Raw genomic sequence first — 23,619 nt, forward strand, 5'->3', positions numbered from 1 at the left:
TGGCACTGGCGCTTCTCTTGGTATATTCTCTGCACATAGCTGTATTGCATGCATATTAGTTAATCAAACAAAAACCATCAAGAGGTTTTTAAACGCAATGAGCACAAACATAAATAACAATTACCATCAATTGGCAGTGTTCACACTTTCATGAATGTCATAGCGTGTTTAATTATTTTTTTCTTCGTATTGCTAAAATGTTTTAATTGTTTGCTAACAAGATCTGTCTTATTGCTGTGTCTACCTCTCTCTCTCTCTCTCTTTCCTCAGCCTTTTTATCTCCTCTTTCTTCTTTCTCCCTCTCTCCGTTCTCGTCTTCATTCTCCTCTATCCCCCTTTCCGATGCATCGTTTGGCATTGTCTCCTTTTCAATCTTGCATTTAACATTGTGTCACATTTCTTATCCGTACTTATCACATACGTTCCTGGGATCGAGTGTGAGAAAAATCGCAACTCAGCATTCTCTTATTTTTCAAGCGAAGGCTTATAATGTCACCATCCAATCTTGACGTATTTTTTTTATTCGCGTCCTTGCCTCTTACCTTATCAGGCTCATCGCAAATATCTCCCAAATTCTCCTTCAACTCTTCTCTTGTTTTCTCACCCCCCCCCCCCCCTCCTACCTCCCCTGATGCGGCTGCTCCCGCTCTGCTAACAATTAACTGCACTGCTCTTTGCTGCTCTTCTAACGCTGCTCCTGCAACTTCTGCAACTTCTGCAACATATGCACTTCATGTTGGCGCTGTTTCTACTACCGCTGCTGCTGCTGCTGCCGCTGCTGCTGCTGCTGCTGCCGCTGCTGCTGCCGCTGCTGTTACTACCACCACCAACCCCAGGCCGATCAGAAGCCAACTCTCTCGCTGGGAGCTCTGATCCACCAAAGTGCCGATCAGAGACATCATGCGGCCGCTGAGGCTGCCGCAGAGGCTAGGGCGGCCCTGGCAGAGGCTAGGGCGAGCTCTGCGCCGCCCGAGACGCAGCAGAATCAGGTGTGGTGTGAATGTCAACGGGGCGCCATGAGTGTCAAAAACTGGAGGTGGGATGATGTTTTGTTGTAGGCTGGTCACAGGCGCTCTGTGATGCTATTAGTGAGGTAACTATGATGATGAGAGCATGATAAAGGTAAGTACTAAGTAACTAAGGTAATGAAAACATCTTTCAAGTAAAGTCATGATAGTCTTTCGCGCTTCTACATATATACTATGGCAATTTAGTTACACGGAATGTTTAGATGAAGATTATCTGTATTCATTAAGTTCGATGACCACCACGAAAGACAGTGATTGCATATAGCACAGTAAAAGTAACAGATGAAGAATGAAGAACTAAAATGAAGATGAAGAAGTAGGTATAATTCCATAGTCCAATCAGCCACAGTTATAATGCTCTGTCTGATTATTTTAGCGATGTATCCATTTTCCAACAAAGAAGTTCCAATGCAAGTTTTATCATCCAATACATGCCCAAAAAAAAGTTCCAATGCATGCATCCGACAAATGTTCATTGTCCATGTCACAACAGACGGTGCAGTCTCCAACCAGCTACCTACCGGCCACCACGTTCGTCAAGCCCAAGTCCAAGATGGAGCTGCAGGTGGAAGAGGCCATTCTGCAGGAGCACCACGAGAAGGACATGATTGTCGACCAGGTGAGAGGGGTGACAGTCTTACAGAGACGCGGGTTCAAATCTTACCGATCGGAGTTTTTTTTTTTGTTATCTATGTCACTTGATAACACACATAAAGTTGATTAGACCTCGTTATAATTGATATGAGATCGGTGTTTGGAAGTGCCTGGTACGGAAAGCTTGAATTTTTAACGATTTGTGGTTACATCCACAATTTACTACGCAATGTAATGCTTCCAAATATGTTTTCACGCGAGGTAGCGACTAGCTTTTAGCGACTAAATGTGAATCGTGATGAAGGCAGCCTCCATGGGTGAGTACAGAAAAACTGTCGCGTAAAAACCTCCCGTGCCTTCCTGTACCCTTGGATTAGATTTTACGCCTGTGTGGGCATATAATGAGCGATAATAATATCTGAAGGTTAAAAGGGTATCAAACGTCATGTACGGTAAGTGGTAACATCTAAGCTATTTGTAGGAAAATCCCACAGCTCCATATCAGACCACAAGCCCGGCCAGGTTTGACCTCTCGGGTATTCCCGTAAATCCTGCAGCTCGAGCTCGGACCAAATGCCCTGACAGCCGGGGCTGACGCCGTTGGCTGCAGCACACCCAATGTTTATAGCAGGTCTGAATCAGGACGATTGAGAAAGCTCACGTGATCTGCTAGATCAGATGTCCCTTCGGAGTTAAGGTGCCAAGTGAATCATAGGATGATGTGTAAATAGTATTGGTTCTGTCTTCATTTACAACATTAGGTATAATTACGGTATATTAGGCATATGACACCCAGCATACGACACATATCGTTGTTTGTGAAACAATTTTGTGTACAAGTACATAATGACTTAAACGGCTTTATATTGCTATGCATAATTGATCTGTATTAGACGCTAGTGCTCGAAAATGAACTAGGCTACACCAAGCCAGCCAAACTTTTACAGCTGTTGATTGGCTTCCATCTTGAATTCGAGCAGTAATACCAATTTTGCTACGTCCCCATTCCCTATTGCCCGATGCCCATTGCCTATGAAACCCCACACAATTATAAGGTTGGTGATAAGACATTTGAAACGGAATAGTCAGACTCAGTAATCACTCCGTTGAAATGATTTAATTTCCATTTCAAATTCAGATAAAGAATATAAATATTTTTTTAATATCCCTTGCCTTGTATGACGCACAATAGTGGTGTTGTAGGTAAAATCCAAATATATGCCCACAGCCACAAAAATTAAATTGCGAATCCAGCCATCGTAACAACACCGTCTCTATTCCATGCCGGAAAGGGCTTTTCCCTTAGTCTTACACGAACTCACTGCCCAGTGTCCATGCGACGGTAAGGATCAAACTGGCATCGCCTTCTTCCTATTGTCCTTTATGAGTTATTGGCATACCATTCGGACCCATTGCTTTGTCTGCCTGGCAAGTGGCAGGGAATCCCGGTTGGGATCATACCGGTATTGTGGTATAATAACATTATTTTATATCACCATATTACTGGAGGGCATTATTGCTTGGACAAGTCAATTGACGACAGCTTTGGCCTTTCATATCGATAAAGAGGTGCCGACAGACCGCATCGATATATCGACATATCCATATCGATATGTCCTTATCGATGCAACTTGTATGTCAATACTTTTAGATATCACTTGATGAAGATGAACTCTTTATATCGATATAGGGAAGTCTCGAAAGCGAATTAGCATGACAAAAATGCATATCGTAGACACTAGATAGCCCTGTATTAGATGCATATAACGCAAAATCGGCTGACATGCTACATCGAACCTAAGACCTCTGTATATCGACGCTCCCATACCGCGCTAACGAGTTCATTAACATTGCATGGTGATGTATTTCCCCTACCAAGTGCTCTCCAATCCTTCTCCATTGGTGTTCTCCACTTGAATCAACTACCACGGGAGCTTAGAAACTCCCTAGGAACTCCCATTTCCAAAGGAACCTAGCCGTCAGCACTCAATAAGTCATTAAGGTCTGAGAGATCCTGTTCAACTAGGTGTTTCCGGCGCATATCAAAGGCATGTTTTAATCCAAACAGTGCGCTTCATTGTGCTATGTAAATGTCACTCATTGTTGCTGGCTCAGTGAACGATGCTTGCAATCAGCATTTGTGTTACTTAATAAATTATCCTTATTAAGCAAGATGTAACGCTTGGTATCTTATGAGTTGACTTGTTTTCTGATATACGAGCATGTATGTGATAAGTGCAAGAGATTTTCCCGGCAAAAGCAGTCTCACTCAGCACACTTTAATTTCAATTTCATACTTAACTCAATTTCACTCGGCACACTTAATAAAAAAAATAAGCACGCAACTCTCTTTCCGTGACATTGCGCAGGAAACACTGTTTACATAGCACCCCCTCCATCTTTCCCTCCTCTCTCTTCGAACAGCTGAGATCATCCCCCCCACGCCCTCTGACCTGGCGACTAGACCCCCAGTGGGCGGCGCCAGCAGTGGGGGAGGGGAGGGGGCAGAGGGGTCGCATTCCAGCATCGCCGCCGGCTGGCCCGCCTCCAAATCTCCCCTTCCCCTCTCCTGGTGGGGATGGGGGAGTTACTAGCCTGAGCTGGACGGCGCCGGCTCCTGGCTAGGTATAGAGAGATGAGGCCACTAAACACGGAGATCAGAGGGTAGTTTGACCAATGTAAAAAATCGCCGGATGCCGATATTTTTATCGGTGTGGCTAGCGAAATTCAGGAAGGCAAAAATAACCGTCGCCGGCGCTTTTACTGTTGGTAAAACTGGCCTCTGCTTACCATATTCAGGGTAACGGTGGTATATCGTTCATTTTGAATCCCTAATGACATACAACTCGCTGTAAAAAAATGTTGATTTTAGGCCCTTAGGGAAAACTTGGGCGCATGCAATGATAGTGAAATATTGTACTGCGTCATCATTGCATCGCGTTTTTGCGTTTTTGTTCTTGATCTTAATGCTTGGGTGTTTGGATTTGCGTTTATCCGTCTTGCCTTCCATGCATTAGCGCCGAAACACATGTAGCTAATATTCAAGCACAGGCACAAGGCTTTTCACAAAGCACCTATTCCCTATCGCGTATTGATTATACATCTCGGAATATTGATAATTTGCTGACAAAAGGTAAGGGGTAAGATGTGAGAATAAAATGTCAAGTCCCCAGGGCCCAGAGCCACCTCAAGTGTTTCCTTCAGAATGGCCATGGGACAGCCATGGGACAAATTGAACCATAACTCCGATATTACCGAATGATATTACCAAAGGGCGTAACCATGTAATATGCAACTGACATCAACATGCATTATTCCTCCGAAATATTCATTGAACTGTATAGTGTATAAGCACACCCCGTTCCGATGCAAGTGTTCCCATGGCGTTCACGTCTTTGGCTGATCGCTGCATGCTTTTATTTTCTCACACAAGACAATTTCGTCACCCAGTTTCTTCCTCTTATTTGTTTCTTATTTAAGTTTGCCTATGAATCATTTCATCGGCATTTGTTTAAGTTAATGTTTTATTTTTTATTAGCTTTGACTTTCCCTACCCGTTTTTGATGAACTACCTTCCGAAACATTCTCTTTTAACCATCTTCTTTTATCCGCTTATTTGCCCTTTATTGCTTATTTCACCTCACTGCTACCTTATCCTGTCTATATCTAACCTCTATTTCCTAAATCCTACCTTTGTTTGATTCTCATCCGTCCGTACGCTTACCTTTATCGTTCCTCGGATGCCCAGAAGAGATGATATTGTAGATCGCACGATTCTTTTCTTCGCAGTCTGAATGGTAACAGCTTGTAAGCACGCACTAAAGCCATGAACCAGCCCAACCGGAACTGCCAGAGCCAATGTAAATGACAAAAGTTAGCGCACAATGGCTGGAAGTTAGCCACAGACGTGTGCATTTCGGGAGGATTTCAAAAGAGCACTCATGCAGAAATCTTGTTGGAAGACGTGAGCAGAATAGCAGCGCGAGCGACTATGGAGGCTGGAGACAATGTTCAACTTAGTACGAGATCTATACCCAGGAATCTTCCATTGTAGCTCGTTGAAGATTCCATTTAGCAGAGACTGTTCTAAGCGACCAGACAGCCAGACTATGCCTGGTGTCTTGTCGGTGCAGCGAACCAGGATGACTTGTTGTTGATTTCCATCCCCACCTTTCATCGCAGCAGCGAGAATAAGTTGGCACTTTTATCACCGAGCGTTCGTCTTTCAACGCGGCAGCCTGGCACCGCCCAGCACTGCTCAGAAAGCACTTAAGCTGTTCGTCACAGGGGACGTTTTGAGCAGTGTTCGCCACGGGCCGGGCCAGCCCAACGGGCCATGGGCCGGGCTGGGCTACGGGCTGGGCCGGGCCCCCAAATATCATTAGTTAACGGGCTATGGACGGGCCGGGCCAAGAGCTCTGTGCACTATGGGTTTTGTGACTAATGTCAATTTAAGAAAATTTGGAAACTGATGCAAACAAAACCCACTGGGAAAATACAAAAACTAAACCAAATTTAAGCAATGTGAAAGAAAACCTACTTGATATTGAATTTTGGGAATCTTGAGAATTATCCAATATCACATCATGTCACACATAGGAGGGTTTTCATAAAAATTCCGCAACCAAAAAGATCAGAGAATCTCTAGCATCATTAGTTTGTAATAAATGTTAAAATGTAGTCATCAGAATAACTTACTTAGCACTACAACTGCAAAAACTAAGAAGCCACTCAACAATGATGGGCTACAGGGCTACATTAAAGGGACCCTCCCACCTTCAAAAAAGTTAATGAATTGGCATGAAAGTGATGTCCCTTGGTTCAGAAAGAGCGAAAACGAATATCTACCAAATTTCACGGAAAAATATTCACTGGTTTTCAAGATATTAGGCTTTTACTTTTGTTTACTTTTTGGGATCTCCCCTGTTACTAGCGACTTTATTTGGAAGCAATAATTTGGCAGCCTTAAAGTGCGGCAGACGTTGCGCGCAAAGCAGCGTATACCACCACGTGTTAACGATGGTTTTAGTCTAAGATTTAAAAAATCGTTAGATCTCCGCTGACGTCACAAATTCTAAGGGGGCATTCCAATGCATTAGCCCCTTAGAATCCGAAAACTGCAAGTTTGAAATTCCATATCTTCGAATTAAAGCATTTTTCGATGTTGTGAGTGCCCAAACCGGTATTTGCAGGCCATGGCCACCAATTTGGCTATCTCAACTCAAAACTAATGTTAAGGTGGGAGTGTCCCTTTAAGTTTAACACTTATATATGGCGATAGTGAGACAATTCCAACACAGTCTTTTTTCCTTCACCGACGGCTTTTTAACGGATAGAACCTTAAAAGGATACTCACAAAACACACTGTAAGTAACGAGGAACTCTACAGAGTATTTCGCGATGAAAGCTTCTTTAAATGTCCATAAATTTGTCAAAATAAATCACAACAAACCATCCCCTTCTCAACAAAATTTGCAATCATGGCGGCGGCGCTATCCCCGCGTTCGATGTCTTTCGGACCACGAAGATTCTACGCCGTCCGGCCAATCCCGTTCAAGATCAGTGGGGGCTCGACTGCAGTTCAAGTTATGGAACGTGATTGGCTAGATGGCGTAGAATCTTCGTCGTCCGAAAGACATCGAACGCGGGGTATGTTTATGTGGCGGCATCTAGGTAGTATACACAACAGTATATCAAATAAATACGTTTTTTAAGTAAGTACCAAGTTGAAAAACAAAATTAAACAAATAAAAGATAAAACCTAAATCACGAAGTCTGAAAACTCGAACGAAAAACAAAACAAAAACTTGATCATATATGTTTTATTATACAATTGGTCAAAATCGCTACCTGCCGCAGCTGCGACAATCAAGAAGTGTTCGCTCATTTTCGATTGATGATGATGATGCGTAAAAGTCGCAAAATTACCCAATGACATTTCAAGCTTACCATGTTTTCTGCTTACGCTGCTAGCGATATCCATATCTTGAAAAGAGCCTAACATAAAATAGCAAGGAAAGTAGCAGATAGATGTCCACAGAGATTCGGTTGAGACACGTGGGCATGAATTGAAAATAGATAAGATCAGTTTTGCTCATAAATGGATGGATTTTCTCTTTTTTTGGAAGACAGTGCTAAAGTTAGTGTCACCTAGTTTGTATGCTTTCTCAGGCTTTTGATATTGCAGCATCTATGGAGTGAATTTAACAGCAAGGTCAATCCCAGACAGATTCATCAATTCCCATAAGTCAAGCTTTTTTCTGCTGGTAAGTGCTGGGAAGTAAAGAGTATGTGGCAAATACTTCCTTCAAGTATGCATTAGAGTCACCAATTATGAATGATAATGTTCACACACATCAGCTTGCAAGATAACTTTACTCATAGAATGTAGTTAATATAATCATGTTAACTTTTTATAGGTGTGTAATCATGACCTAATTGACTGAGGTGCTTGCTGTTACTGTTAACATTTGTGCCATAGGTGCTTGGAATGATTATATTCATTGAAAAGAAGGGAGTCATGATTGCCATGTTAATATTCATGCAATTTGAATTGTTCTCAAAATAGTGTAATCAATCATGCTTATTATAGCAATAGACTAAGACAATAACTAGATTGCTATTTTTGACGGGCCGGGCCGGGCTGGGCTTGGAATATTTGCCAAGAGCGGGCTATGGGCTGGGCCGGGCTCTGAACCCATGGGCCCGGGCCGGGCTGGGCTGGGGATTTTGGGGCCCGTGGCGAACACTGGTTTTGAGGATTCACGTAACACGTATGCAATTATGTTTAAATGCACTGTTCATTTATATTCACGTGCGCGGTTCACACCAATTACTTTTTGCTGGTTTTGTTCACTAAACAGCTCACAAAACACTTAGCACATCACTTCTTCTGTTTTCATTCCGCTGCGACATCTACTACACTCACGGCTCGTCACATACTGATTTGACCTTGCACCCGACCCGACCCGACCCGCCGCGCTGTTCGACCCAGGCACAGGTCACCAGGGTCATAAAAGGTCACGTGATGTCCGGCCGACCTCACGCGACGTGGAATTTGAGCTGCTTGTCGCTATGCCGAGGTTTGATGCGCGTGTTATGTTACTGGTACTGTAACGAGACGATCATTTGTCAGTGATGGTGTAATATGTAAAGGTCAGTTTATAACTCTGGAGCACGAGGAAGGGATATATGGTGTGTCTCTTATTGCATCTTTCCATAATTACTGATGCTCTGGTGTAAATGTAATGTCGTGTTCGTATGTGGCCAATGAATAGCACCATGGATGGATGACGTTGGCACGGGGACAGTAGGTATTACGCTTGCCAAAAGGCATGAGCTAGCAAGCGTCACTGCGAGTCTTCTTTTGCCTTTGACAGAGGGGCTGAGCTTCAACCATCTTACTTAAAACATGAAATTTGTGCGGAAAACTAGGCACTATTCTGGCTTATAGATGATAATAATGTAATATCTAGGTGCAAGTAATTTCAAAGCTGTACTTATTACGAAGAGCTCGACAATCTATGTATTTGCAACTTACCAGTGTACCTTTTTGAGGTGCGTTGTCAGCCCAAAGGCGTCATAGAGCCCGCACCAAATGCCTCCCCTCTGGCGGTCCCGCGCGTGTGCCAATCTGGCAGCTCTTCCATCGGGGCGGTGCAGTGCACTGTGGGGTTTTTATCGATCCTAGCACGAATTTATTTATATCGCATCCTCCGCTACCTTAACTAATTTTATTTCACCTTCAAATGGTTAGGCTTAGGGTGTATGATCACTGACAACATGGTTGGCTCTCCTGCTTGACCCCATCCCTCCCCCGCCCCCTCCCCACGGACTTAGCACTGAAGTGTTTTCGGCTAGCAATGCATCGTGGGCGTGGAAGCGTTAAAAAAGTAGAACGAAACTACAATCGTTTTAGAAGTAGATATTTGTTCATGTCTAGCCAAATCACCAAAAGGCATTTCGGGCTTAACCTTTGCACTTTGTTAGTCCTTGCACTTAAAGGGGGAGGGGGTTGCACAGACTTCTGTCCTCGACTTTTCGCATACTAACTCAAGCAAAACGTGGAGGATCACGACGAAACTTTCTATACCTTCGATTCGATCAATGTTACTCACACACTTAAAATTTCATGACCTTGACCTTAATAAAAATTTGACCTGTGACCTGTTTCACCAGACCATGTCAGGCTGGTATCGATTTGGCGCTTATCAGCGCACATTATCGGCGCGTTTTCAGTCTTGTTGTGGTTGTTAACTCTCCAAGGTATGAAATGCTGTTTGTTCTTTGCATTTTAAGGTCACGTTAAGGTCAAATCAAGGTCATTTACCTTAGATGACCTTAGTTGACTTTTTCAAGTTATACGATTTTTCTAGATAAGTGTTTGGAGCTTATTTCGAACTTAACACCCATTTGAAGATTTAAGTAGTTTTGGTGCGTAACGGAACATGCTAAGAAGCCGTCAAAGGTAATCGACGCCTACCTTCTATGGATAGCCGGCAAGACACCTAGGTACTGGTCGGGCCTGACCTGACCCGGCCTAGCATGAAAACATCATCCTTGATCAAAACTAGCTTGAAATTCGTGATTAGCACCCCAAAAACCTCCAACCTCACTTTACAAAGTTACAGCATTTTTCGATTTACCTATATCAAAGCTCTGTACTGAAGTTCAATAAGGTGAACATTGGCGGCGATAGCCAATAAAATGGACGCAGCGTTGCAAGGGTGTTGTTGTTTTGTTCAAAAAGAACATTTGGCGATAGAAAAATTATGTCAACATGGTATCCCCCCCTTCCTCCCTCCTCCCAACTCCTATACTGACCGGAAACCCCCAGGCGGTGTGCTGCGGTCGGGTAACCCGCCGCGGCGCGGCCCGGCGGGGCGTAAGAAACCACGCGGCACCGTCTGCTTTGACGTCTCATAGTGACTGGTTTCGGCAAATTTCGGCAAAAAATGAGAGCTGCCCCCGATGCAGAAATTATTGGAGAACATTTTGATATACACTTCCACGCGTAACACCGCGTATCAAACTTTGTAAGGCAATAGTTTGCTTGTCAACTCTCTGAATCAAGAAGCATTTTAACATTTTTAGCATTTCGGTCAAAAATTATACATTTGGATTAATTTTGGAAATTTTCGTGCATATCATCATCTTCCTTATAAGTCAAAGATAATGAAAACATGTCGCAACTATAACCTGCTGTTCAGGGAAACGAGTGAGAGGGCGTTTTATTGTAGTGTGCTTTTTCGCTGTATGCAGGTAGCACGACGCTGGTCAGGACGAAGCTACACTTTGAGAGGTTTTTTGAGGCATAAACAATCATTTTACAGACGATTTAAGGTGTGATTCGGATGCGCTGGACAATTCTACGTGGAATGAATAACAAAAAAGTGGAAATCGAAATACTTTAACTTGCCACTTAATGCGTGCTAGGATGGCATAAGTCCCCACGGTGCAGTGGTGGTATTTTTATCACGGGTAGGCGCGTGCGCCGGCTTCGTTCCAGCGCTCTCTCATCTGCCACGGGTTGTTCGCCGACGAGTCGGTCTCTCCAACCACCTGTGAGCTAGAATTGGAGCGAGTTCGGGGTGCTACCGTCGCGCGCTACCGTCCCGTCCCGTGTCTCCCACTACCCACCGCCCGAGACCCACCGTAGCTGCAGAAATGGCGAACATGGCCCGGGATTTGATGAAGGAACAGTACCAGTACGCTTACGACAAGGACAGGGAGCAAATCACCTACCAGGTAATTCGACAACGTCAAAGACGAGGATTGTCAACAAAAAACGTTGTGTGCTTTGTGTATAGTTACCAATAATTGTTTTTCAAAGGAGAACTGCTCAGAAGTAATTATTTTTGAAGAATGTTCTTGCTCCATTGATGTCTTTGCAGGATCTAACATAAAAGCTGATAAAGCCGATTGAATTACGCCCTTAGGTGGAACTCTGGAATACACCCCGCGTTTTGTGTCCAAATTACATGTACCCATTTACTGTACTGGCCACGCCAGCACTAAGAAAGGCCAATATTGTTCGCTTCAATTATTAATTCATCATTCAAGCGCATTCGTGTAGAGCATCTTCTTAAGAACAAACCTTAGGAGATGTGCTTAATATCCAGTTCGCGGGAAGTGTCAATAGACTAACGCACATACAGCGACACCATTTTCTGAGACGTTTCATCAGCATCAGTACGGGTTTGAAAACTACAAGCCACTTCATACCGCTCTTAACCAGTCACCATCACGTCATCTTTTTGATGAAACACCTTGTTGGGTGATCTCTTGACTATTCTTCCAAGCGTGCCAATATCAATCAATGCACGCTTGTCGGTATTTTTCAATGTCTTGACCTTTGATCCCTTTGACCTTTGACCATGGATATTCTGGAATCATCGTGAAGTGACGCCTCCGCAGTTGCGCTTCCGTAACACGAACGAGCTCTTACAGCTCTCTTGTTACTCTTTCTCTGAAACGGAGGCAGAGGCTGCGAAAAAATCATCGTACCTATACAATGGAAAGAATTAGTTCTCACGATTTGCTACTACGGGATCTGGGTCAGCTAATGGTGATGCATGATATTTACCGTATATAAGACTAGAATGTGACATTGGAAATGAGATACCCAGGTCGTCATGGTGGTTGTATCACGTTGGGGAGGACATATGTTTCACGATAAGTGCGCAATGCCCTTTTATCGCAGTTTTCCTTTTGATCGTTTGATGAGTGATGGTTGGCCAACATTGTTGCCCGTCAGTCTCATAACGACTATTGGCAGCTAGACAGGCATTTAGTAAGATCATAATGACCAATATGACCTCAAAATCGGACAGGATCGCGATCTTACCCTTAAACTGTATCGTGAAGGCAAATTGTTCAAAAGAGTCGAGTTACATGAGTCTCTAGTCCATCAATTTACCCCGAATGTATCCATGCGGCTCAACAATTTTCACCGAACAGGATATCGTTAATAAAATATACACCCTTCCATCTGGCAACTTTGCCAAAGCGTCTCCCGCGATCAGCAGGAGCTTCTGTTCCGTCGTCTGGCAACTTGTGCTTTGTCCCTTTGGACCTGCGACCGCCCGGAACCTTCACGCTAACTTGGATCGGAACGGTGGGGTTTGCAAAGTTGGCGCTGCATGGAGCTCGTCTGTAGCACGAGGTGAAATATGCTATCTCTAAGGGCCAGACTGCTGCCACGGAGCGGGTCAGCCACCTGAACTTGAGACGCCGATCTGCATAAGGTATACATCTGATCACTTCTAGGGATGGTCGCAGTGAGTAAACATGGACGCAAATGTCATTTCCATTTGTGCGAAATGATGAGCAACTGAAAATCCAATCGGGTATCATATTGGAACCGACTGATGCATCAAATTCGATCATCCATTGCTCAGCATAAGGCGTCCCTTACTCATTACCTACTATGAAATATTAATCACCTAGAACAGCTGTGACAACCACAAATTCTATCCATCTGTGCTCCTTTCATCCTTTTCTATCATCACCATCTTCAATATCAGCATAACCTTGCTGCTATTGCTTCTCGCTCCCCCACCCCTCTCGTTGCGGTTGCTGTTGCTGCTGCTGCAACTGCAGATGATGATGACGTTGTCTGCATTGCTGCTGCGTTTCGTCCCTCACCGAATCACCTCTGTCGGGGCATAGCTGTCGAAAAGAGCAATGCGGAAGAGCGGAGCGGGAGGGAGAGAGAGGCTGAGGAGAGAGAGAGAGAGAGAGAGAGAGAGAGAGAGACAGACAGACAGAGAGAGAGAGAGAGAGAGAGAGAGAGAGAGAGAGAGAGAGAGAGAGAGAGAGAGAGAGAGAGAGAGAGAGAGAGAGAGAGAGAGAGAGAGAGAGAGAGAGAGAGAGAGAGGATGTTGAGGAACACAAGGTCTGACAGGATCGGAAAGTGGTGGTGTCAATCATTCTGACACCGATACAGCGCCCATTCTCTGACCACGAGAGACAGGAGCTGCAGGCCGCTGCGGGAGCGGACATATAAAAATTATGGATATAACCATGCTTTTGTAAAAGAGAAGCACTGGTAGTGTTTGTAACCAAGCTAAACAGCAGCTTCAGTCGTAGTGTGAGACTGATAAAGTGTCAGTTAAGGTCACAAAACAGAAGAATTACAACCACAATGCCTTGCGGTTTGGGACTGAAACACGCGCGAAAAAGGCCTAAGGCTATACTTTGCAATGAAACTTGCAACTCATTGCCGCATCTTTTTATTTTTGCCTCTGTGTTTATTTGTTCTGCCTTAATTTTAGCGTCATTATCTTTTCTGTGAACCACTGGTTTTTTAGCAGAAGCCGCAAGATACCTGCTGCCAAGAAAAGCAGCCTGCAAGACGCTGCAAAATCGGCGCATTAGAGGTGCCTGGCCGAAGTCCAATAATAGTTAGCACCGACATTTACAGTCACCAGAGATTACTGGAAACTTTAGCAGCATTGCATCTGAAATGACAGATTGAACGTGTCTTTTTTGATGATCTGGAGTTATGGTCGCGGTCTACCCTTGACATGTTTCACTGAGGGGCTATCTTAATTAACAAGGTGAATCAATAGTTTGACGTTTATCAGATCGCGCTCCGGCCGGGTTGTGACTAAAATGTGACGACAGAAGGGGAGCAAAATCATTCTTTCAAAAGAAAAGAAACAAATTGTAACTGTTTTCTTTATCAGTGCTTCTGGATATGAAGTTTATTTTGTTTCAACTATATTATAAATTGTACGAACTTGGCTGAGTGCAAAGCCCGTTCGTTTCATAAAATTTACATTTGTTGCTGGTAATGTAATCACATGATAAAACACAATTCACCAAATTTGCAAAATGCTTTACGTGAATCCATGCTATTATTAGAAAATTATAAGGATGTAGCATCATGTATTTATACCACTGTCACGTGACATGCTACGATTACGCCGAAACGTAGCATCAAAAGCCCACAGTTGTCATTTGATAAGACCCAGCTAACAATCTGACACACATCATCTCACACCATACCATTTTCAGCTCCATTGCACCAAACCCCACGCATATCACGTGCCTCGCTGCGTCGACCGCCTCTGTGTGACCTAGCACCTGCTATTGTTTGAGCGCCCGGCCGCCTTTAGCGCCCAGTTGGCAGCTCTCAGTGCGGATTTGGCAGCGCTGACGATATATATTCGGCGCATTCCAGCGTCCGGCCGCGGCGGCTGGAAACTGGAACGGCCGGTTGGCGCCTCCGGTGGGGGGGGGGGGGCTGGAGGGGTGGGGGGGTGTAAAGGCGTCGGCGTCGATGGCTGAGCCTCAGGCGATGTGGCTAAGGCCGGATGCAGCCGGAGGCGGGGATGCCAGAGGCGGTTAGGTGGGCTTACAAAGGCGTAGGTGGTCATGTGCAGGCGGAGGCTGCCAAAAGCGTACCGAAGCGTGACTAGCAGGCGCGGGGTCAGTAGAGATTGGGGCGGGTTCAGGAGAGGCGGAGTTGGGGTTAATATTTGCGAGGGCGTGGTTACTAGAGGCGGGGGCGTGGTCAGCAGGGACGGGGGCGGAGACACAAGGTGTTCAGAGGTGAAGGCGACAGAGGCAGCAAGACAAGCGAAGGTGGATGGACAGAGGTTTGCCACAGATGTGGAAGTGGTCTGAGGTGTTTAGTCAGGTTTATAGAGGGGGGTGGTTAGGCGTAGGCGGCTAGGCGTAGGCAGTTAGACGAAGGCGGTTTGGCAGGTCCACCAGAGACAGAGGAGAGACAGAGCCGCCCCAGTCCAGAGAGGCTGGAATAGCTAACCGTAAGGAGCGGAGCACGAACCTAATTCCTCAGGGAGAACGGGCACGTGCTTTGACATAGTGCTGAAAGGTGCTAATAGCTGGTGCTGACGGCTCAGGGCTAATGATAGGTGATCAATTGATCCCGGTGGATCATAAGCGTTTGATGGGTGGTCCGATGGATGTCTATTCGCGGTAACGCCCGCTAGACGTGAGCTCGACGGATATCTATTTGTAGAAGCGCACGTGGGTCGCGCTTATCCGTCGAATATTCTTGTTTTAACATATGAACCCAGATCGAATTAAATGCCCGTACTTTTGTGCTTACCCTGCCATGGTTATTCAGCATTCATTTTAAAAATATATATGTAATTGGTCATGACCTTCTGTAGGATACTTATATTATGGAACATTATCGATAATTATTCGTCAAAATAATGTGCCTTCGAGGTATGTGACACTCGGATTAACATGATGCCACAAATGAAATGCATAAGCTGATTAGTAGCCAGTAGCCACCCGGTCGGCGACTATTTCGGTCGGCTTATTTCCATTAAATAACGTTCATTTGTCTGGATGTCAGCACTGGGCCAGTCGGCATCAATACGTGACGCCATATCTCGCGAACTGTTATTGCAGCCATTTGAGCTCTATTTCGCGGAGATGAACAGAAATCAAGTCTGGCCACATCGTGTTACCAGAGTGTAACGAGAACCCACCACCTGATTTGGCGCTGCTGCGATAGATGAAAGTTAAACGTAAGTTTTACGCGTGACTTAAAGCATAGGCCGTGTTCTAAAAGTGGTTTAGAGCTGTGATTTCAGCCATGTTTCACAAACGGCCAAGAGCTGAGATTTCAACCATGCTCCCACATGGCATGGAGCCAATATTTCATTCATGTTTCGCAATCGCTTTACGGTTTCAGCCATGTTTCGCACATCACCACGCGCTGTGATTTTAGCGATGTTTCACCTTTGATTACTTGCCAGGACATCCTTTACCGCCGAAACCCGACGACATCCACTCATTCTGATTGGAGCTAATCTGCCAAATGGGGCTGTCAAAGCCTCTAGAAACTTCTCGGTGTAGCGGTGAATTTAGTTGACCACGTGAACGCAACCTTCGCAGAAGCGTTATTACGTTAGGGACCTGAGGACCGTTAGGGACCCGTGAGTTTGAGATGCTCCGTGTAACATCTCGTTAGTATTCCCGCACAAGCCAGCTTGAGAGATATCCTAGGCTCACACGGTTTCATAACTTACTTCCCAGCCGTTCGAGAGTGTTAATTTTTCATCTTCAGACGGCTTGTTACACATGTCTGTCACTACACAAAAATCTGTGTTACATCTTTGCTTCAAAACATTTGCAATTGATTGCATTGTAAATGAGTGCTGAGTAGCTATTTAACTCCTTGTTTTCAGACCAAAATATTTTCGACCTTTTGTCCTCCGACGATCGTCAGAGTAAATTATTTTCTGTGACCAGAGTTGAACCCCATGACCCTCAAACTACGGCGAATAATCACTACATGCATCGAGTCAGCCAGCCGTAACTTTTAGCAAAGCCATGCAAAAGCAGCCAGATTAGCCACAACCACAATAATAGCGATTAATAACAGCGAATAACAACTAAAAAAAACTTATTATAACTGGCAACCAAAACGAGCAGACCCAATGAGACAAACAACGAGTAATTATAATATACAATAATATACATCTAACAGGCACAAAGGATGATATCACAATTCGCAATTTCACACACTAACCAATGTGTATCTGTTTCCGTTTTCAGCCGTACCGGACAACCCCCCTGATCACCCCCGGGGCGAAGGTCAAGCGCGACACTCCCATCGTGGCCTCCTATCTCAACATGCACCCAGACCCCCAGGTAAGAGAGGAAAGGAAAAGAAGAGGGAGGGGACAGACAGACAGACAGACAAACAGACAGACAGACAGACAGATAGCCACAGACAAACAGACGGACAGACTCAGACAGACAGACAGACAGACAGACAGACAGACAGACAGACAGACAGACAGACAGACAGACAGACAGACAGACATCTGACCCATGCATGTTTTTTTTTACATTTGCCCCTTATTTCCTGGTGCGGGAAGCGCTTGCTTGTGTGACCTGTCCGTTGCCCCTTTACCCTGGTTTTCCACATTTGGAGAGCGACCCTCTGTATAATCTGTCTTTGACCTTTGACCCTGGCGCGGGGAGCGGCTCCTTGTGTGACCTGCCCTTTGACCCCGTTTTCCAGGTGCGGGGAGCGGCTCCTCACGTGTCCCAGGTCAGCAGCGGTCTGAACAGCATGCTCGGATCGGCTAACGAACAGCTCGCTAGAAAGGTAAGTCACCAATCGACACTGCCCTGCGAAACGACCAGTCGTTTTCATATTTGCATATCGGATTCATCCTGGAAATTACTATGCATGTTTGATACTTTCTAGGCTACGTTATACGTACGAGGAAGTTGACAAAAATGAGGCATATTATCTCTACTTCTCTATTGTCTGTGTTTCTGATAACTATGCCATCCATATGTTTCTTTCTTTGCTTTTTTGTTGTTGCTTTTTTACCTTCACCATTGCATTATGTAGATGAAACGCGTGCTGAACACTACACTGACGACCACACTATTGTTGATAAGCAGGTGCACTAAGCTCTAACGAGATAAAACCACAATCAGAGCAATTTTTCATCTCGGCACCGATATTTAGGCCGTAAACACAGTGTCCGCGGGGCGTTTTTGTTCGCGTCAACGCTGTCAGCTGGCAGCACCGTCTCAAACTCAGGGGATGGGAACGTAGCGGGTTCTCGTAAAGAGACAGCTTTACATTCCAACTGCAAAGTGCAAAGGCCTTTATTATGTTCCGCGCAACTGTTCAATAAGCGTTTTCTGACGAAGAAATTCATTGGAAATTAAAACAAAATAAAAATGAAATACCTACTGCTCTTTTTCTTTCTTTCCAACATTCTAGTTCCATTGAATGACTACTTTTATGTCGTTGCCGTTTTTTGTTAAAGTAACGATGGTGCATTTAGCATGAGATCGTTTCGTATCTATTCTGAACCATCACCGTCTGTGAAGATAAAGGTATAAAAAGTATAAAAAGCTAAGATAATGATTAAAACACCAGTATGGTCTCATGAACCGTAGCTAACAAGCGGATTATGGATCGTTGCAATGAAAAAGGCGTACTTAGAAAAGGCCCTGTCCTATACATAGACAACAAATAGAAAAAGTTGTTAAGTTCGTTACTTAGCGTCTAATGCGTCCCATAATGTGACACATAGTGGTGTCATTCGCACGAAACACGTGACATTTGGCAGAACCTCCTTGTGTCTGAATCGTCACAGACCGCGTGTTCCGACATTCGGGAAAAAATGTGGGTTAAAATGACGGTTTCTATTAACTCCATTCAACACCAAAGCATCAGAGCCGGTTCAACAGCGACTACATGATCATTGCAGCTTTAGTTTACATGATTGAATAGGTTTTAAACTGTTCCGAGCAAAATTAAGCCACATTTACCACTTAACTCATTCTATGGCATTTCACGTATATGCAAACAGGTAAATCAGTGCCGTTCTTCCTTTACATGATTTACATTCGCTCGTTCTCACTGCAACTAAATATCGCTGAACACATATTTTCTCGCGGCGTTCCAGATGAAATACCTCCGGCTTGAGATGACGGACCACTAAATAAAAACACGGATAAATTGTCGGCTAGTCGCAACACTCCCCCCAGTGTTCTACTGGGTAGAACACCAATAATACGTGCGACTACTGGCCTATATGACATGACACGAACACTGCCCTTTAGTCCATTGATTTGCAGCATGCACATCCTCCAACTTACTGCCCGAGCGCTCAAGTTTTCAGCTCAGCTCCACTCCCGCTTCACTGGGATCTTTCACAACTTTCCAAGAAGCAAACTTTGTTTGCCGGACGACGGTAGACGGATCCTCTTGCCGTCTGCAGCGACACTGAGCGCACTCGACCATCATCGCTTGTGGTTACTTCTGTGATCCTCGCCAGCGGCCAGTAACCTCTGGGCGACTCTTGATCCACCATGAGGACGACATCACCAACTTGTAGATCTCGGGTTTCACGCACCCACTTCTTCCGTTGAATCAGCAGTGGTAGGTATTCTTTCTGCTTCCTTCGCCATAGCTGATCGGCGAGTGCTTGGGACTGCCGCCACTTTCCACGGCCGAGGACATCACTTTCAGCGAAGATGCCAGGCGGGAAGGCGGCCTCCGGGTAGCCCAAGACGAAGTGGTTCGGAGTGAGGGGCTCCGGGTCACCAATGTCCGTGCTGACATAGGTCAGCGGACGGCTATTGAGTACAAACTCAATCTCCGTCAGTACAGTACACAACAGTTCTTCCGAGGAGACCTTGCGAGCGTGATTCTTTGCGACATAGCCCATCAGAGCTTCTTCGTACGCTGCTGCTCTCGTAGGATCCCGCGACAGGCTCCTCTCCAGCGACTCCAGTCGCCTCTCTGCCATCTTGCGATTGTCAGGCATCTTCGTGTCTTCTTGTTTCCAGAGGAGTCCTACTTCGTAGCGACCATCTTGCAGCTTCGTGGTGCTATCGAGCATAGTCTGGGCTCGAGTGTCCTTCTGAGAATAAGACGCCTGGCCTTCAAACATGCTCCCAAACGACTCAGTCGTCCACCAGTCGCTTATCGCTGCGCACAACTGGGACTCCTCAGATGAGTGATGAATCAGCATAACATCACGCATCTGTCCGGGAACGAGTCCAGCTACAGAGCCTGTCAGTGTCCAACCGAACACAGTTCTGATCGCGACAGGGTCACCGGGGCTGCCGGTTCTCACTTCTAGCTGTAGGACCGCCTCAATCACGTTAGCTCCGAGTAGGAGTTCCACCTTGCGCCCACGGCAGTCCGGCAGCTTCAGATCATGCACATGCCGCCACTGTTTTGCAGGATAATGCGGCACAGTAAGATTGATCTCCTTTACTGAGAAGGCTTCTGGCACTGAAACAGAGTAGACTTCCTCTCCCTCAGTCAGCAGATTTAACTGCAGACGTCTCGTGCGCTGCTGGGAGCCATTCCCTTCAACATTTCTCAGTCGCAAAGTTTGGCGCTCCCCCTGGAGTCCGAGTTCTTCCACGAGATCTTCTGCAACGAGAGAAGTTTGTGATCCTGGGTCTAGCAGCGCACATACCTTCCTGGTCTTGCCGTTCTGGCCGACGACGGTGACCTCCACAACCTGGAGAAGAGTAGTGACCTGTTCCACAGGCAGTGACGACGCAGCAACCACCCGTTGGCCATCAGGCTCTGAGCTCGGCACCGACCGGCTGGCCTCTGTACCGAGACCGACCCTCCTGCTGCCGTGCAACACCAGATGGTGCCTCATTTCACAACCCTCGATGCCACATCGCCTTGCAAAGCGGCACTTTCTGACGGCGTGACCTGTCTTTAAACAGAAGAAGCAGGCACCTGAGCTAGCAACAAAGGCAGCTCTCTCATCCACTGACTTGCTGAGGAATGCGGGGCATACAGTAACGTCATGGGCAGCTTCACAGCAGATGCAAGTCTTGCCGGCTCTGTTCTGTGCTTCAGTCGCCAGAGCCGTCCGCTGAAGAGCATGTTCTCCACTGGCTCCCTGCGTCTTTGCTTCACGCTTCTTTTCGGCTGACCGCCCTCCATGCTGTTGAGAAACAGCCGCGAAGTTCAGCGCGATCCTGACCTGTCTGCACAGCCAAGAGTCTAGATGGAGCAGGCTGGGCTTCTCTGGTTCGAGGTTTAAGACATGTTCACCCCACTCTCTCTTCAGTTCAGTCGGTAGCTTCTCTACCACACGTCTCAATAACTGTACAGGTCACCGTCATGCCCCAGACTCTGGAACACTACTACAGCGCAGTGGACTGTGGCTTGAAACTGTTCCAGGCTGGCAGGATCGAGATGAGAAGGTGCCGGACAGGAGAAGATGCTGTCGAGGTTGGAGTGGATGATGTCATCATCTCGGCCGAATCTGTCCTTTAGTACTCTAACTGCCTCCTCATACAGCTCCCCTCTATACAGCATCCCTCCGATGGTCCTCTGGGCCAAGCCAGTGACAGCGGCCTGCAAATGAGCCATTTTCTCCGTGGGGGTCAGAGCTGGCTGGTCATGGACCAAAGTGCGGAACAAAGCAAACCAGTTCACCCACTCGCTCGTGTCGCCGGCGAATGTGGGCAGAGTGAGTCTGGGGAGGCTGCGATGGAAAAGATGCTCAGGCTGGTAGACAGGGGCAACTTGCACCGGAGCAGCTGCACCCGGGGTAGAGTACCGTCTCGCATCCTCAGGCATGGGACGGCAAAGCACGACCGGGTCGGGTGGATCACTGCTTACCACTGAATGGGCTGGTCTGGGAGGACTAGTTGGACGCTGCGGCACTGTCTCTGCTACACCCGGAGTAGAACATCGTCTCTTGTCATCAGGCGTAGGATGGCGAGGCACAGCTGAGTTAGGCGAGTCGCTGCTTGTCACTGGATCGGCTGGTCTTGAACTAGCTTGATTAGCTGGACACTGAGACACTGACTCTGCTTCCACGGGGCGGCACTCATAATCCACTGGGCACAGAACAGCTGGCTCCCCGACAAAGTCGTCTCTCCGCTCCCAGCTGAGACCTCCCTCTGCGTCCTTCAACAGCCGCTCTTCCAGCCGTGCAGATGCTTCCGCATCTTCAGCCTCCTGAAGCTGGCGTCTTCTCCTCATATCCTGTTCTTGCTTCTCCAGCTCCAGTCGTCGCCGAAGCTGTTGGAGCTCCAGCTGCCTCACCTGTGCTGTTATTCGCGCCCTGCCGGGGTCAGTAGCCTTAGATGAGACGCGACTCTCTGCAGTCACTGAAGGCGCTTCGTCCTTCCTACCTGCCAGGTGCTCCTGAATGCGGACCACAGCAGCCTCATGCTGCTCTCTTACATCCTTCATATAGAGTTCGGCAGCCTGCAATTCGCCTTCCTCCTTGAGGCTGGCCACATACTTGCCGTTTGCTTCTTCGATTTCTTCCAAAGCCACATCAAGTTCTTTGAGCGTCTCGGCGAGTTGAGTTCGGCTGCCTTTACTATCTATGAGAATCAATGCACGTCTCCTTACTCTTGTTAGCTTGCACAGCCTTCTACCACGCACGGATTTCAACGTTTTCGTCTCGTCCATATCTTGTATCTGTCTTCCAATTGATTGCACAATGCACAGTGCACGGAGTTTAAAACTGTTCCGACATTCGGGAAAAAATGTGGGTTAAAATGACGGTTTCTATTAACTCCATTCAACACCAAAGCATCAGAGCCGGTTCAACAGCGACTACATGATCATTGCAGCTTTAGTTTACATGATTGAATAGGTTTTAAACTGTTCCGAGCAAAATTAAGCCACATTTACCACTTAACTCATTCTATGGCATTTTACGTATATGCAAACAGGTAAATCAGTGCCGTTCTTCCTTTACATTATTTACATTCGCTCGTTCTCACTGCAACTAAATATCGCTGAACACATATTTTCTCGCGGCGTTCCAGATGAAATACCTCCGGCTTGAGATGACGGACCACTAAATAAAAACACGGATAAATTGTCGGCTAGTCGCAACACCGCGTGCAATATGAAAAAAACGCGCGTGACAGTTCTCATTTCACGTGACGAATACAATCACAAGCGACTGAACCTGCGCTGTTCATCTTTCTTACGCCGTCAGCAGTTGGCGACCGATCGTGTTCTGTTTTTGTCACGTGCGTGCCCTCGCCGAAGTCCACCAGTTGGCTGACATCCAAGTCTGGCGAATGTGACGCGACACAGTCAATCGCGATTCTTCTAACCTTGGACCTGTCGCCCTGACATGGAGAGGCCGACGCATACCGACGCGACCGCGACGGTCCGGAACGAGAGGTCGAGAGAGGGAGAGAGGGGGAGAGGGGAGAGAGGACGGGGAAACGTCAGTTCGTAGCGAGGAAGGACGGTGGGTGGACGGTTGGAACAGGTGGTTCGACACGATGGTTCGCTTGTTGAACAGGTCAGTGCAGTGAATAGTGATACGGAGAAAATAGTGGTGCTTGTGCAAAATTCGAGACGTTTGCGGTCGAGCGTAGGCAGAGCTGTAATGACGATGGCTTTGGTGACTGTTCAGGAAACCAAACTTCTGAACTCAACATCAACTCTATTCGCCACTGAGCAAAAAGCGAACATCGGGCGCGCAGCTAACCGCCCATCACACGCAACAACAATGACACG

General features: G+C 46.4%; 1 protein-coding gene across 1 annotated transcript in view; it reads left to right on the forward strand.

Annotated features, from left to right (window-relative positions):
• Positions 1-836: 836 nt before the first annotated feature.
• Positions 837-23,619, forward strand: part of LOC122376672 — a gene marked incomplete at its 5' end in the record, with an annotated part of 35,724 nt that continues 12,941 nt past the window's right edge. The window contains 4 exons of the mRNA XM_043356579.1: positions 837-989; positions 1,522-1,647; positions 17,166-17,261; positions 17,638-17,724. Of these exons, the coding sequence (XP_043212514.1) occupies positions 837-989; positions 1,522-1,647; positions 17,166-17,261; positions 17,638-17,724 (462 nt within the window). The remainder of the gene's footprint in view (positions 990-1,521; positions 1,648-17,165; positions 17,262-17,637; positions 17,725-23,619) is intronic.

This window comes from Amphibalanus amphitrite, unplaced genomic scaffold (assembly GCF_019059575.1).
Source record: "Amphibalanus amphitrite isolate SeventyFive unplaced genomic scaffold, NRLGWU_Aamphi_draft 002236F_arrow, whole genome shotgun sequence".
Classification (NCBI taxonomy): domain Eukaryota; kingdom Metazoa; phylum Arthropoda; class Thecostraca; order Balanomorpha; family Balanidae; genus Amphibalanus; species Amphibalanus amphitrite.